General features: G+C 24.6%; 2 protein-coding genes across 3 annotated transcripts; one reads left to right on the top strand and one right to left on the bottom strand.

The window, feature by feature from the left end:
* Positions 1-3523: 3523 nt before the first annotated feature.
* Positions 3524-14177, top strand: LOC122712414 (MATH and LRR domain-containing protein PFE0570w). 2 transcript variants are annotated; one of them, XM_043932080.1, is made up of 8 exons: positions 3524-3854; positions 4045-4143; positions 8464-8562; positions 8939-9121; positions 9194-11893; positions 12005-13421; positions 13501-13809; positions 13887-14177. In XM_043932080.1, the coding sequence occupies exons 1-8, from the start codon at positions 3768-3770 to the stop codon at positions 14099-14101; spliced, it is 5109 nt and encodes a 1702-aa protein (XP_043788015.1). In that variant the 5' UTR covers positions 3524-3767; the 3' UTR covers positions 14102-14177. The 2 variants fall into 2 exon arrangements, with proteins under 2 accessions (XP_043788015.1, XP_043788014.1); XM_043932079.1 differs by having other exon boundaries at positions 9194-13421.
* On the bottom strand, positions 4349-7054 carry LOC122712419 (venom carboxylesterase-6-like). Its single transcript, XM_043932095.1, has 8 exons — positions 6626-7054; positions 6161-6458; positions 5852-6049; positions 5566-5744; positions 5298-5475; positions 4890-5225; positions 4685-4811; positions 4349-4607 (listed from the first exon to the last, which is right to left on the bottom strand). Exons 1-8 carry the CDS (start codon positions 6818-6820, stop codon positions 4409-4411), a joined length of 1710 nt encoding a protein of 569 aa, XP_043788030.1. The 5' UTR covers positions 6821-7054; the 3' UTR covers positions 4349-4408.
* Positions 14178-16104: the final 1927 nt, after the last annotated feature.

Raw genomic sequence — 16104 nt, 5'->3', positions numbered from 1 at the left:
ATTTTTTTTTCTTTGTGTTATAACAAAATATTCTTTGTTATAAAAAATATTACCGTAATTTGCAGTTGAACCTCCGCTTAAAATTTCACTAACACTATGTTTAGCTCTGTAACTATAATAATATATCCATACTGGACTCTTATTAATTTTTGCTTGTAATCTAACAGCTTTCTCGAAATCGATGTTGAACAATCGATCACTCATCATTTGTATTATTGATCCCACTTTGTCGAAATTAATCGGACCTGATCCCAGATAATAATTTTTAATTTTTTCCGCTACTTGTTTATGCTGATCTAGCGGAATAGTATTATTGAAATCGAGTAAATACGGTGCAATATCGTCCCAATGATCGTTCAAATGCCGTAGCAGTTTAGCATTGCCAATAAATTCTATCAAAATAAAATTTTTACAAGTGAATTAAAATAAAATTTTATCAATATTCTTACTTCATATAATCAGACCTGCAGCAGTGTATAATCCTTCTTTGCTAACTACGCCAGAGATCCAAGGAACATCATAAGCTTGGCCATTATTGATAATATTAATTGGAGAATTAGAAATAAAGGGATTGGATCCATATGTCTCAACAACTGGTCCGAAAGGAGTGAAAGGATTATACAACCAAAACTAAGATAAGATTTGATTATATGTGTATAAATATATATATATATTATTGTATGAAGATAAAAACAAAGAAAATAAGAAAGAATAATTCACCATGAAATCGCCAACAGCTTGTGCTATATTTCGCGCAGGCCGACTTTGAAGACAATCGATCATTTTTTTCGTATCATCTGTCCGACATTTCATAAGAGCACCCAATTTTTTAGCTTTTTCAGGAGCATGCTTCGTCTGTGCCCAAGGACAGAATGCTACACCACTTATCGATATTCCTCCTATATAAAATATAAAATTAGAAAATCTTGATAAACTAAATTAATATTAATAAGAAAAAAAATAATCGCTTACTTTTGAAAAGACCGGCACTCATAGGTGATAAATAGTGATAATGAACACTAGCGCCACCCGCACTCATTCCAAAAATTGTTATTTTATTTGGATCACCACCGAAACTTTTAATATTATTAAACACCCAACGTAAGGCCATACTTTGATCTTTCAATCCCATATTTCCAGGTACTATAACGTCTCCAGTACTAAGGAAGCCTTAAATAAATATTTTTATATATTTTTTTGCAAATAGTTCTAATCTTTCTTCTTACCAAATGGTCCTAAACGATAATTAATCGCAACGAACACAATATTACGATCCATTAAAAATGTCTCGTTTGCTTCGTTCCCACTGGCAAACTGGAAGGCGCCTCCGTGAATCCAAAACATCACCGGTAATAATGGTTTTCTATTATTTCTAACTGGTACATAAATATTTATGTACAAACAATCTTCGGAACCTTTTACTCTGTTTCCATGTGCCGTAAAAGTCATAAGATATTGCATACAAACGGAACTTTTCTTCGTGGCTGATAGATCTTTCAACCATTTTTTTATTGGTCGAGGTGGCTAAAATTTTATATTATATTACTATCATTTTATAATATATAATTCCATTTCGCAGTGATTTATTTTTTAATAATATCATTTAACATACTTGGAATCTAAATTTACCAACTGGAGATTGCGCATAAGGAATACCTTCATAAGCTTCGTATAATCTATCATGTCGAGATTTCTTATAATAACCACGAATGTTTCCCGCAAATGTGCTCACTTTGGGAACTTGTTCTTCCTGCCACGAAAACTTGACAAATCCCAAAAATAGGAGAATGAACGATAGTTTCAACATGTACATTTTAAGACTGTATATGTATCTATTCGGTAGCCAAGTTTTTATAAACAAAATTTCCAATAAATTGTATATAAATAGTTTTATTAAGTTAATATCATACCTTTAGTTTAGGTGATAAAAACGAATTGTCGTAAAAAATTTATCGATATATCGATTACCACTACCGATTGTATTACTATTAACTGTCACTAATTGATCATCAAAATTAAAATGGTGGTCACGCATTGTCTATTACAATATCGTCAATTGTCACGTTGCCATGTATTGTAAGTATTTCAATATTGCAATACATGCTATTGTATTAAATTAATGATTAATTAATTTCTAAAAAAAATTGGATAAAAATGCTATCGATTCAATTTTAATAATAAATATAAAATTATTATTAAAAATTAAAAGAAGTTATTTTCTTTAATTAAAAAAAATCTTCAATAGAACTGGAATTAATTACATGATGCAGATCGATGTAGAAATAAATTTAAAGAATAATTAAAGATTTAAGAATAATCAGAATAACAAACAATCTATAAAAGAATATATTATTCTGATATTTATTTATAAAACTAATATTTGTATTTTTGAAATATAAATTGTTCTACGTTGTTTAAAAGATAACCTTGAAAGTTAGTACACAGTCATAAAAAGTAAAAAAATTAGTATATGTTATTGCAATATGAATACGAAACTTCAACATCGTATATTAAATGCCCATAAACATTTTATTTTTAAACATAATTATCAATTTATCACTCACGACAAACAATGTTATAATATATATATTAAAATATTAAATATATTAAAATTTCAGAAGTATCACGAATCTTTATTTATAACTTTATCAAATCAAATTTTAAAATTAAAATTTGTTAATCATAATAAATTCATAAATTCGTCTTAAAAAATATATTTGCATTTCTATAACTTATCTAATTAAATAAAAATTAATTAATTAGTTTGTATAATTATTTGTTCTATAATTAATAACTATATTATTTGTAATAATTAATAATTGTATTATTCGTAATATACGTACTTATAAAATGTGTAATATTTTATTCGGAGATGTTTAAATACGCGAGTGTGATAATTTTTGTGTATTGTCATCCGTTATAAACGGATAAATTATTGTTATACTATCTTATCTACAAATGGTAAGCTGCATACTTTTTGGCGTGGATAACTGATTTACTTTTCAAATATAATTAAATTTTATAATTATAAAAATATATAGATTTTTTCTGGAATATTTAAATAATAGGCATTTTTTTATTTAGAGTTTTAAAATAAAATAGATATTTAAAATATATATATTTTATGAATAATATTCATGAATGTAGAATATCCGAACGTATGAAAATAATTTTAAGTTAATTACCAAATATAGTAATTTTCAAAATAATTGGATTATTCATAAAATAATATTTTATTAAAAAATTAATAATATTATTAATAAAATTTTATTAAAAATTTTATTAATATTATTAAAAAAAATCTTTAACTTATATTACTATTTTATAACTTATAACAAATATTCAAATATTCTATAATAAAATTGTTAGAATGAAACATAAAAATTATTTTAATATTTTCAACTATATATATCGGGAATACATAGGGAATTTATTTTTTTTATATTAACCTTACATGAATTCAGTGGCGGGAATAGTCATTATAATAATGGTGTATGACGTTTTGTATTGTTATTATTTGATTAATAATTATTTGATTAATATCTTCATAAAAACTATGTAACCTGAGTAAATTTTTGTCCGTTTCATTAATGTGTACTAATGTTCTTATTTGATAAAATATTTGTTCGCTATTAGTTATTAGTAAATCTATTAAGTTATTACGCATTAAATGAGGTTATCTTATATCTTGTATTTTTTTTATAATCTTAAAAAAGGAATTATATGTAATATAAAAATAAATACTGTTCAGATAAATTGTTTTTATAATGGATATTATAGCAACACAAGTTTATGAAAATTGTGATGCTACATCATCACAAATTTCTTATTCTACACAAGATAATAAAATACAGGTAAAAATAAGTTATAATAATCTTGATATTTTCTTTTTGTATTTTTTGTATTTATATATTTATTTTCTATTTAATTTTTTTTTCATCATTCTTTTTTATTTTTCCTAACTTATATTTTATATTTCATATTTTTATTTTGTAAATTTAAAATTAAATTAAAAATAAAATATTTTTATATGAAATATTTTAGATTGGAGAACTAATTGTTGATACTGAAACATATCCAATTAAAAAAGGAATTAATCAAATTGGTAGACATCCAGATTGCAATATTATATTCAATAATCCAGTAAGTACTTAAATTTTTTTTTATTAGTTATTATATAAATAAAATAAGCATAAATTTAAATTAAATAATGTAATTATTCATACTTATAACACTTTATTATATAAAATTGCTATAAAAACATGAAATGTAAAACATAGATTAATAATTATAAATATCTTAGAAAATCTATATTTTTATAAAAAATGTATAATTTTACATTTATTGAAATTTAAAATATATAATTTTACAATTATTACAAAATTTATATGAAATATTTTACTATAATTTATAATTCTTCTTTCAATGTGCCAGATGTAGTATGTAATTTGTTTTCATTAAAGTTAATAGAATTCCAGAAATCTTTATGACCAAAATTTGTGCTGCTATCCATTTGAATCTTTCCTAGTCCAGCAATATGTAAATAATGAAGTGATTTTTCATTTGGATTTAATCTTGGCCATTGAACACTATTAACGTTTGGCACTCTAAAACAATTTAAAAACAAATATGTAATATAAATTGATTTCTATTTTAATATATATCAATTAAAATATCTACTTACCCATTAGTTGCAAATGATACCCAAAAATCAATCAAAATTTTTTGCATTTTAATATCATTTGTTGTGGTTGTGGAATCAAGATAAGGAGTATCTACAACCAAGTATGCATCATCTGCATGACTCACACCTGTATAAAACATTTAATAAATACAATTATCATTTTTTTCTTATATTAAAAGTAAAGTTTTGAATTTGAATTTTATACCATAATTATTAGTAGTTCCACTCATAGCTTCACTTATACTGTGTGCACCTCTATAAGTATAATAATAATACCAGACAGGTTGTCGATTAACTTTAGCTTGCATTCTAGCTGCTTTTTGACTGTCAACAATAAAGAATCGGTCACTGGCTACATCAATTAAATGTTTTACAGTTGTTTTATCAATTTTATTTGATTCAAAATAATAGTTCCTAATGAGTCTAGCAACTTCAACATGTTTCTCTTTGGGAACGGTATAATTGTAATCAAGAAAATAAGGGGCAAGAAGATCCCAGTTTTCATCCAATAATTTCAAAGCTTCTGGTTTAGTAATAAATTCTGTAAAATTAATGATTTTAAATCACAATTCAAAATTACAAATATTTTTCGATCATTTCTCTCATTTCTTACCAGCGACTGGATATAATCCTTCTTCACTGGTAACTCCTGTAACCCATGGAACATCTTGAACATCACCGCTATTTATAATTTCAATAGGAGTACGATCAATAAATGGAAGTGAATTCGATTCATTATTAACTTTCTCCGGAACAGGTCCGAACGGTGTGAATGGATTATAATAGAATCGCTATAATTAGATTATTAATTTTGAATTAAAAATTACATTAATATGATGAGCAAAATAACATAATACCATATATCTGCTATATAAATATACCATAAAATCTGCGAGAGTTTCAACTACAGCTCGAGCTGGACGGTATCTGAGACAACGTATCATTTCCTTGATATTACGTGTAGGACAACCCATAAGAGCTCCCACTTGTTTGGCTTTCTCCAAAGAATTTTCTGTTTGAGTCCAACAATTGAAAGCTGTACCACTGATCGAAATACCACCTGTAAAATTTAAAAAAAAAATAAGAAAATAAATAGACAAAAGTACACTGCAATATTAAATCAAGAAATCAGAATATTTTTAAAAAGAGATAACATTTTACAAATACCTTGGAAAAGACCGGCGCTCATAGGTGATAGATAATGATAATGAACGCTAGCAGCACCGGCACTTAAACCTACTAAAGTTATCCTCTTTGGATTACCACCGAACCATTCAATATTTTCTGAAACCCATCGTAACGCCATATTTTGATCCTTCAATCCCATATTACCGGGAACTATTTCATCTTCTGTACTGAGAAAACCTTAAACAATATTACCTATTAATATTACCTATATAACTTTTTCTACATCTTCTACATCTTTTTCTTATCTATGATTATTATACAAAATGATAGTTATTCTTAAATAAATACCTAATATTCCTAAACGATAATTAAATGTAACAAATATAACATCGCTATCCATAAGATATTTGGCACCCATTGTTATTCCGCTACCAAATTGAAAAGCACCACCATGGATCCAAAAGATTACTGGCAATGATTGAGAAGGTGTTCTATCTGCCGGCACGTAAATATTCAAATACAGACAATCTTCAGCACCTTCAATTTTGTCATGTGGATTTAAAGACAATTGGCTATACTGTAGACAAGGAGAGCCGAATTTTGTTGCGGAAAGTTCACCCATCCATGCTGGAACTTTTTGAGGAACCTAAAGAAAACAATAAATATTTTCTTTTATTATCATTAAGTTCAACAAAGAAATTTGAAATATTAATATGTATTACAAATAATTATATGATAGTTTATGTTTAAAAATTCATAATATTAAGTAATTTTTCCAATTTTAAAAATCAAATCTAATCAAACACTTTTTACCCTGAATCGAAATTTTCCAATTGGAGGCAACGCATAAGGAATTCCTTCGTAAGCTTCATATTGTCTTCCATTACCAGATATCTTATAATATCCCTTAATTGGACCTAAAGGAGTTTTTACTCTGGGCGCATCTTGCAAAGTCCAACCAAAAGTCGCAAGAGAAGAAAGAAATAGTAGGAATAGTAGTTTCATCATCTTTGATGGATTGACACTGTCTCAACAATTAACTATTCTCGTCTTATTTATTACTTATCTTTTCAACGTCACTTGTGAAAAGATAAACGCGCACACAAAAGTTTTGATGTTTTTATATATAATTCAATTATTTTCTTTAGTTTGAATTTTTTTTTACAAATTAAAAAAAAAATTAAAAATTAAAAATGGATATATTATATATAATGTATATATATGTGCAAGAAAATTATATCTGTATATAAATAACCTACGAATTGAATAATACGAAGAATTGAAGATAAAGAATCATAACATGATTATTACGTAGTATATATAGATATTGATATAGTTGTTTGCTTTTATTAGCTAACATGATAAGATGTATTTAAGTAAAAAGAGAAAAAAGAAGTTTGAATTACTTCAATCATTTTAATGCTATGCCATTGAACGCGAGATCATCTGAGTATAATTAAATAAATTATTATTAATCAACTTCGAGATTTAAAATAATAATACTGATAAAATCAGTAATCACAACAATTAAAATAATTACTGAATGATTCACTTGAATTCAATAATTGATGTTTTCTGTTAGTTTCTAATCATTATTTCTAAACTATTAATAATTTTTCGAGTAATACTGTTTTGATAATGCTATTTTAATAATTATTTTAAATAGTTTAGATATTTTTAAAAATTGGTGAAATTAATTCATGATACTACATTATGTAATAATGTAATATATATAATTGGAAGATACATATATATATATATAATTAGAAATTTTATTTGAACAAAATTATATATAGAAATGTTTGCATACTATTTTATGCTATTTTTATCATTATAAGATTATTAATTAGTTCTATATTTTTTTTTTGCATAAACAAAAACTACTAAAATTTTAAATATTTATAATACAGTATTAAAAATATTTTTTTAATTTTTATTTTTTCATTGATTTTATTATTCGTCTGCATTTCTTATTGCCATTTTTAAAAATTTCATTTCTAGAATATGTAATAAAGTGAAATAAAATTATCTATTCTATATATGTTAAGTAAATATGATTTAATCATATTTTTATTGATAAAACAGTTTTTGCATAAACATAAATTATCTATATAAAGTATACATTAAGATATAAAATTTTTAAATAACAGTGATAAAATTAGAAGAAAATATTTGCTGCATATATTGGTATTTGTATTGATAATATTTAAAAAAATTTATAATCGTATATTTTATTTTATTTTTTCGATATTATACATATAATGAGATAAATTATTAATTGTAAAGCTTCTTTTAACAAAATTCTATTTTATATTATTTTATATTATATTCTAAATTTCAATAAATAGAAAATAATGTAATCATAAAATTATATACAAAATATTGTACATAATTATATTTATACATGTTAAACTTAAGTAGTTCATAATCATAGTTAGAATAATGAAATAAAAATAGAACGGATAATTTATTTCATATTTAAATCAAATTTTAATTATGCATAATAGATAAAAATATTGAAGTTATATGAAAAATTAGTTTAATATAATATATTAGTTATGAAAATTAAATTCTACATAAAATGTTATATTATTCTGTAACTCTAATCATAAAATTGTAATAAATATAAAATGGATTAATTTAATTTACAGACAGTATCTAAAAGACATGCAGAAATCGAAGCTAATAATCATGAAACAGCCGTATGGATTTGTGATCTAAATTCTTCAAACAAAACAAAATTGAACAACGTAATGTAAATTTTATCTGTGTAATGTAATGTTAATTATTTTAAATATTTGTAATCTTAATTATTTATCAAATTTAATTGATTTATTCTATGCCGTAGAAATTTTTAATAAAAATTTTATAATTTCAATTATTTCGTAATCATTCTTAATTTTTTTTACTAATATATAAAAATTGATAAATTGATAAAATTAATTAAAATTAATAAATATTTATAATATAAGAGATAATATTTTTTTAAATTATTTAATAATTAATCATTATCATTTCACAGCACTGTGAAATTATATAACGTCATGAAACTTTGCTAGTTAAGAAATAATTAAGCAAATAAAATTTTTTAATGATTTAATATATTTTTTTTTTGTCTCTCTCTAGTCATATCTAAGGCCAAATCGATTTTATGAGCTTAAAAATGGAAACGTGTTGGAGTTTGGCATGGTGCGAGCAGTATTTAAATTCTATCATTCAATGGATGAATCTTTAATTCCAGAAACTCCAGCATTATCCCGTCAAAAGATACAGAAATTGATCATTCCAGGAACACCTGATTCGTCATTGGTAATTATTATTTGCTTAATTACGATAAATTTGTATGTATTGTATCATATAAATATATGATTTTATATATAGAATAATTCGTCCACATTGGGAGAAAACATTTCTATGATTCCTGCCATTCAAACTAACGAGAAAGAAGCCATTTTTCGATGTCCAAATCCGATGCCTGCAAGGATTTCGACTAGCAGCACTCGGAAAAATGATCTTCAGAATTCTTCTGTTAATAATTTGGACAATTCCCAAAGTTCTGATGCAGAAAAGAAACGAAATGTAGGTGTATCAAGAATTAATATTTATGATATGGAAACACAAAAATCATTCGAGTCTCTTAATGGAACAAACATTGATGTTCACGATGTTGAAACTCAAAAAATTCGCTTGAATAATAAAGAAATCTTTTCAAAATCTTTAAACGAGCAAAAAGTTAATATGCATGATATAGAAACGCAAAATGAAATAAATGCGCAAGAAAATGTTATTGATATTCATGATATAGAAACGCAACACGATATAGATATTCATGATATGAAAACACCGAAAAAAATTCATGCTAAATCTCCTAATGATAAAACCCAAGATAATGAAAAATTTGAAACTGAAACAGGAATTGAAGAAGATAGAAATTTAATTATGAAAAAAGAAAATAATACTATAATACAAAAAGACGAAGCTATTGCAAGTACATCATATTTTAATGATACTAATAAATGTGAAAATAAAATTGAACATAGACGAAATATTAAGAAAAATTTGCAGAAGAATTCGCAAAAATGTTCACAGTCATCAATTGCAACAAATTTTGAAAATGAACTTTCGGAACTTGACACAAGTCGAAATTTACTTGGTTCACAATGTTTATTAGAAGATTTAATTGATGATGATGACAACGATGACTTACTTGATGAATCAAGTACAAGATCATCAACTCCTTTAAAAACTTCGTGCGTAAACGATGACGAAGATGTAAATAATAAAAGCACCGATAGTGAAAATATATTTGAAGCAGCAACACAGATCAATCAAATTGATAAAGATATAATTCATCGCGTTAATTATTCGTTTAAAGCTTCTTTAATCGACTCTAATGATTCCGATGAAACTGACAATGAATGTGTATTTCAAAGATATTCTTTTGAAGAAAATAAAAAGAATGAAAAATCTTCAATAATTCGAGTATCTGAGAGTGACGATTCATTTACCGATGAAGAAGGTCGTTTTATAGAAATGGCTGCAATAGAAAAGCGAGCTGCTTCCAATTCGTTTGAAAACCGAAATAGAAATAAAGAAATTAAAAATGATTCAAGCAAAGATTCTGAGGATCTGTTTAACATGCTTACTCAGCCAATAAATAAAAAGAATAAAAATTTATTGTCCAAATGTGATGAAAAAACACAGAATACTGTAGATGAAATAGAAATAAATTTTGATACTCCAACACAAGTAATTGATAAGAAAAATAATTCAGAAATAAATAAAGATATTGAAATAAAAGAAAAGATTAAAGATACAAAAGTAGAGCAAGTTGATGATTTTACTCCAACTCAAGTTCTTTCAACACTTAAATCTTCTTCTAAAGAAATGAATTCTCTTGCCTCAATAAAAAATAAAATAATTCCCAATGATGAAAATATTACTGAAATGGAAGATAATACGCCTACTCAAATAATTAATATTATAGAAAAAAGTTCAAATATAGATAATAATAAATATTCTAATTCTTTGACTTCTGTAAAATTAAATATAGAATCTAGCATTGAAAACATCGATTATGAAATGGCTGCTACTCAGCCAATCAATGATACAGAAATGCGAAAATCTATATCAATTATTAATAAGAGTCAAAAGATATTGAATTTATCCGAGAAATCAAATAATATAAATTTAGATGATACTATAGAAAGAAATTTAAACGCAATGTTTGAAGATGTGAATGAAGAGCATAGTGAAGAACAGCAGCAAATATCAACTCAACTTCTTAAAAATATGTTAGAAACTTCGCACTGCGAGAATAAATCATCCACTAATAATCTTAATATAAATGATAATTCAATTGATTGCAACATTGAGAAATCTATAAAAGAAAAAAATAGTAAAACAATAGATCCAAGTTCGAATTTAGAATTAAATAAAAAATCTAATTTAAAAAGTATTGATAACATTCCTGAAGATTTATCGATACCAAAATCATCTACAAAAATAGAACGTGAAAAATCTAAAATAGTTAACACAATACAAGAAGAAAATAAGAAAAAAGAATGTATATTTAAAGAAAATAAAGCAGATTCAGAAAATATAGGTAATCAAGTTTTGGATATATCAATTGATAGTAGTCAACTTCAACAAACTTCTAAAATATTAGAAAATAACGATGATGATATATTAGCTGGTTTACCTGAAGTTAAAATTGCAGGTACATATCCAACAAGTCCAACTTCGTCAACGTCATCTGAATATAGAATAAATATTAATCATAATCGAACCAAGCAAATATCTATAAAAATTGCGCCTAGAAAAAGATCTACACGAAAAACGTTTAATCACGCAAAAAACACGCAAAACACAAAACTTGATCATACTATTAATAAGTCAAATTCTACTATTTTGGAAAATTTTTCAAATTCGTTTTCAAACAACTTCAACAACAATGATGATAGAGTATCAGTACAAGAAACCAATAAAAAAAAGAAAAATAAAAAAACAAAAGAATCAATAAGAAAGACAAATCCAGAAAATTTACATAAATCCAAAGAAAGCAATATTTCACCAAAATCGGTAGCCTTTATCAATTCACAAGAAAAAGCAAAACAAAGTCCTTTTATTTTTACCAATAGAAGGACTCGTAATTCGAGCAAAAAGAATATTGATCATTCATCTATTTTTCAGGTGGAAAAAGAAGCATTAATTAAGAAAGTAGCTGGTGAATCTACAGAGAGAAATCTTCCAAATACATGTATTAAAAAAAAATCGCTTAGTATGACGGATACGATTAAAATTAACAATTCCAAAGAGCATAAGAATAATATGAAAAAAAATGAGTTTGTTAACACTAAAAGTAGAAAAATAAATAAGATAACTGGCAGAAGACAATCTGCAAATACTCTTAATATTAGTTCTTCGAAAAACTCATCAATCTCATGCAATAGAAAATTATTATCTGATGAAGATATAAGTTTAGATAAACAGCCAATAATAAAAATTGAAAAAATATCCGTTTGTACTCCAACAGGATCGATATCAAGTACTCCAACGGGAGAGGTAATTGATAATAAACATAAAAATAAGCAAAATAGTCAACGTACAAATATTATAGACGATCAAGTAGTGTCTATAGAAAACGAGAAAACTAGTCAAAATACAAAAGCACAAAAAATCGAATTTCAAATAGACGAAATTAGTTCTCAAATAGGAGAGGAATCTCAAGAAATAGAAATGATCATGAACAATGCTCTTAAAGAACAAAGTACAGAAACAAAAAAAGACGTAGACAACAATGCAATAAATATCAAAACCAGAAACAGTAGAAAACATAAAAATATTCATATGAATACTGATAACACGGAAAGTAGTAGTACATCATCTATTATATATGAATCTGATAATGCAAATTTTGAAATTCCCACTTCAAAAATTAAATATATGAAGATGTCGAAAAATAGATCAAATATAACTAATATATTAAAAAATGAATCCGTTAAAGAAATGAAAAGAAAGAACAAACAGTCCACTAGATCAACTCGAGTTCATCAACAATCAATTATAGATTCTTCTACAGACGAAAATAAAAAAATTATTAATGAAAGTACAAAAAAAAAAAGAAATAGCAAACAATCTATTAGATCAATTCAAACTCATCAACAACCAACCATAGATTCTTCTACAGATGAAAATACAAAAATTGTCAATGAACATATAGAAACGAAAAAAAAAAATAAACAGTCCACTAGATCAACTCGAACTCATGAACAATTAATTATTGATTCTTCTATGGAAAGAAATATGGAAACTAATCAAACCACTTTAACTAACAATACAAACAAAATAAATAATTTAAGAAATAAGCGACAAAGACAAACAACAGGAAAGATTGAAAGCAATAAGAAGAAAAAAATGGATTTCATAGAAGAAACAAATTCAGAAACAAATTCCAGCATTGAAGTTACATCACTAACTTCTACACCCAATAGAACACGTAGAAGTATGTGTTCTTCATTTGCAACATCATCACCATTTAAAATAAAACATAAAGTTTTATTTACAGGTATTTCAAGTAATGATTATAGCAAATTATTAACAAAATTGGGTATGTATTAAATTTTATTATAAAGAAATGTAATGAAAAATAATTGTATTGTATAATTTTTTTTTTTTTTTTTTTACAGGTGCATCTCAAGTTGAAGATCCAACAAAATGCACTGTATTGGTTACAGACAAAATACGAAGAACTGTTAAATTTTTATGTGCTTTAGCACTATCTATACCAATAGTTTCAACTAATTGGTTGCATGATAGTGAAAAAATTGGCCATTTTGAAGAATTAGAAAATTATATATTGGAAGATCCTGAAGCTGAAGCTAAATTTCATTTTAAATTAAAGAAAAGCTTAGAAAAAGCGAAAGAATATAAGCTTTTAGAAGGATACACACTTATTTTAACTCCTAATATAGCTCCACCACCTCCAGAATTAAAAAGTATGTTATAGAAATAATAAAATTATTTCAATCAAGTAGAAATAGAAAATATACATTAAAAAACATATTTGTTATAGGTATAATTATTTCATGTGGTGGCAAAGCTTTACTTCGACCACCATCATCTTGGCCTGAAAAAGCAATGATTATTTCTAATAAAGAAGATTTAATAAATGCGAAAAAATTTCTTGTAAAAGCACCTAAAAATATTATCATTCAATCAACAGAATTTATATTAACTGGTATTTTAAGACAAGAATTGGAATTTAATGAATTTAGATTATATAATTAATTTTTCAAATTCCTTTAATATGGCAAAAATATGCAAATTACTTTTATATATATATATATCTTTTAAATATTTTCAAATGAATATATATAAAATGAATACAAAATCAGAAGTACATCTTGTGTAATTGATATAATGTATCTTAATTTTGTAATATATATATATATCATGTATATATAAATATATATATGTATATCTTCTAAAAATGCTTTATAAATGTATATAAAATTTTGAATAGATTTAAATCACTGTATAAATAGAATTTTTATATTTTAAGATATAATTTATATTTTTAATACTTTTAAATGTAAGCAATATTCAATTTTAATATATAAAATACAAAAAAAAATTTTTTTAATTTGTATAAAGTCTGACATATTTGCAATGAATTTATTATATTCTACATTAACATTTCATATGGAAATGGATTTAAATTAATTATTACTTAGACACATTCTTTAATTATAAACTTTATTATTCAAAATTATACAATCATTTTTATTTAATATTTTTTACTAAACTTAAAATTGATTTTTTAAATGTAACAAAAATTTTTCATAATATGAAAAAAAAATGCATTCCCCTTAATATTCACATCGAATAAAATATTTTCACATTGTCATATATATTCCTGATTTTTAAATTGAGCAATTGAGTTCCAATATCAACTAAATAAAATATTTGTAATCACTTAAATGCACAAAATTTAGAAAATTTGTACAGTGTATATAAATTTAATACAGATATATCTGTATACTAATGTGTGATGAAAGTTCCAGATTCAGGCAATTCTGGATTAAAAGTAATCTAATTAGGAAATAGTTATATATATTTTAAAATCACAATATATAACATGAATAATAGTAATAATTGTAAGATAATATTTGTACTAAATACTAATTATCTTATCCTAAGTAAAAATTTATGTTTAGTAACTAAATGCATTACTAAGAATAAAAGAAATGAAAAAATTGTTATCATATTCAAAAATGTTCAAGAAATTTTAATTAATTGGAATTGACAAATACTTTTTTCAAAAACAGCAACTTCAGGGCAGAACAGTAACCTCTGAGTTCCTAAAACAAATAATAAATCATTAATATTAATCAAAAATATAATATTAAACAATTGATAAAAAATTATTTTAATAATAAATTATTCTCAAATAAATATTATTTTTCAAGAATTTATATTAATACTTTCAAATATAATAAATATTCCTATATATTTTTTTATATATCATTTTACAAAAGTAAAATTTTCAAGAAATGAGTCACCTTTAAAATATTGCGCAGTAGATAAAAAAAAAGAAGTAAAAAAATTTTAATAAATCGTTATAATTAACAAACGTATATTAATAATACGAAATCGAAAATATAAATAATTAATTTCAATTTATTTATTTTCAAATGTATCAAGAAATATGATAAATGTACTTCTACGATTTAAAATTACTTGTGAAAAAAAAACAAGAATGTAAACACATACAAACTCGGCCAAGGTTTCAGACTTTCCGGTTGCATTCAAATCAATAACGTAACAAGCAATACGTATCGTTAACAATTACGTCGCAATTAAAAAATTGTTACTTACTGTTTATGCTTTAGTCTTTCCAACATTTCGCTTATTATGTTCAGAATTCATCAATTTAGTAAGGATCTTTCTAGAATGGCCGCACGGATCAAAATGATTCGTATGTGTAAGAGCTTCGCGTTTGCTTCGTTGTTTTCCACTATGACCGGTAAAGATATGTTTGTCGTAATCGTAATTGAAGTGCTCGTATTCGTCAACGTAATAGTCAGACATAGCTCTTGTTTTCTGAAAAAGTATTCAAAAAAATAATAGCGTAGAATGCAAACGAAAAATCTCTCCTTATCACACGTTTACTTCAAACTATTAGGACACCGTTGATTGCAACTGTTATATAGGCTACCAAAGAACTTCTACGCAAGCGCAACATCCAGTAGTGGCTCTAGTATTTTAAATGCCTGATATAAGAATTGTTT

This window comes from Apis laboriosa, unplaced genomic scaffold, assembly GCF_014066325.1.
Source record: "Apis laboriosa isolate Shangri-la unplaced genomic scaffold, ASM1406632v1 scaffold1_cov151, whole genome shotgun sequence".
NCBI lineage: Eukaryota > Metazoa > Arthropoda > Insecta > Hymenoptera > Apidae > Apis > Apis laboriosa.
The sequence above is the reverse complement of the archived record's forward strand: the minus strand, read 5'-3'. Positions and strand labels throughout refer to the sequence as shown.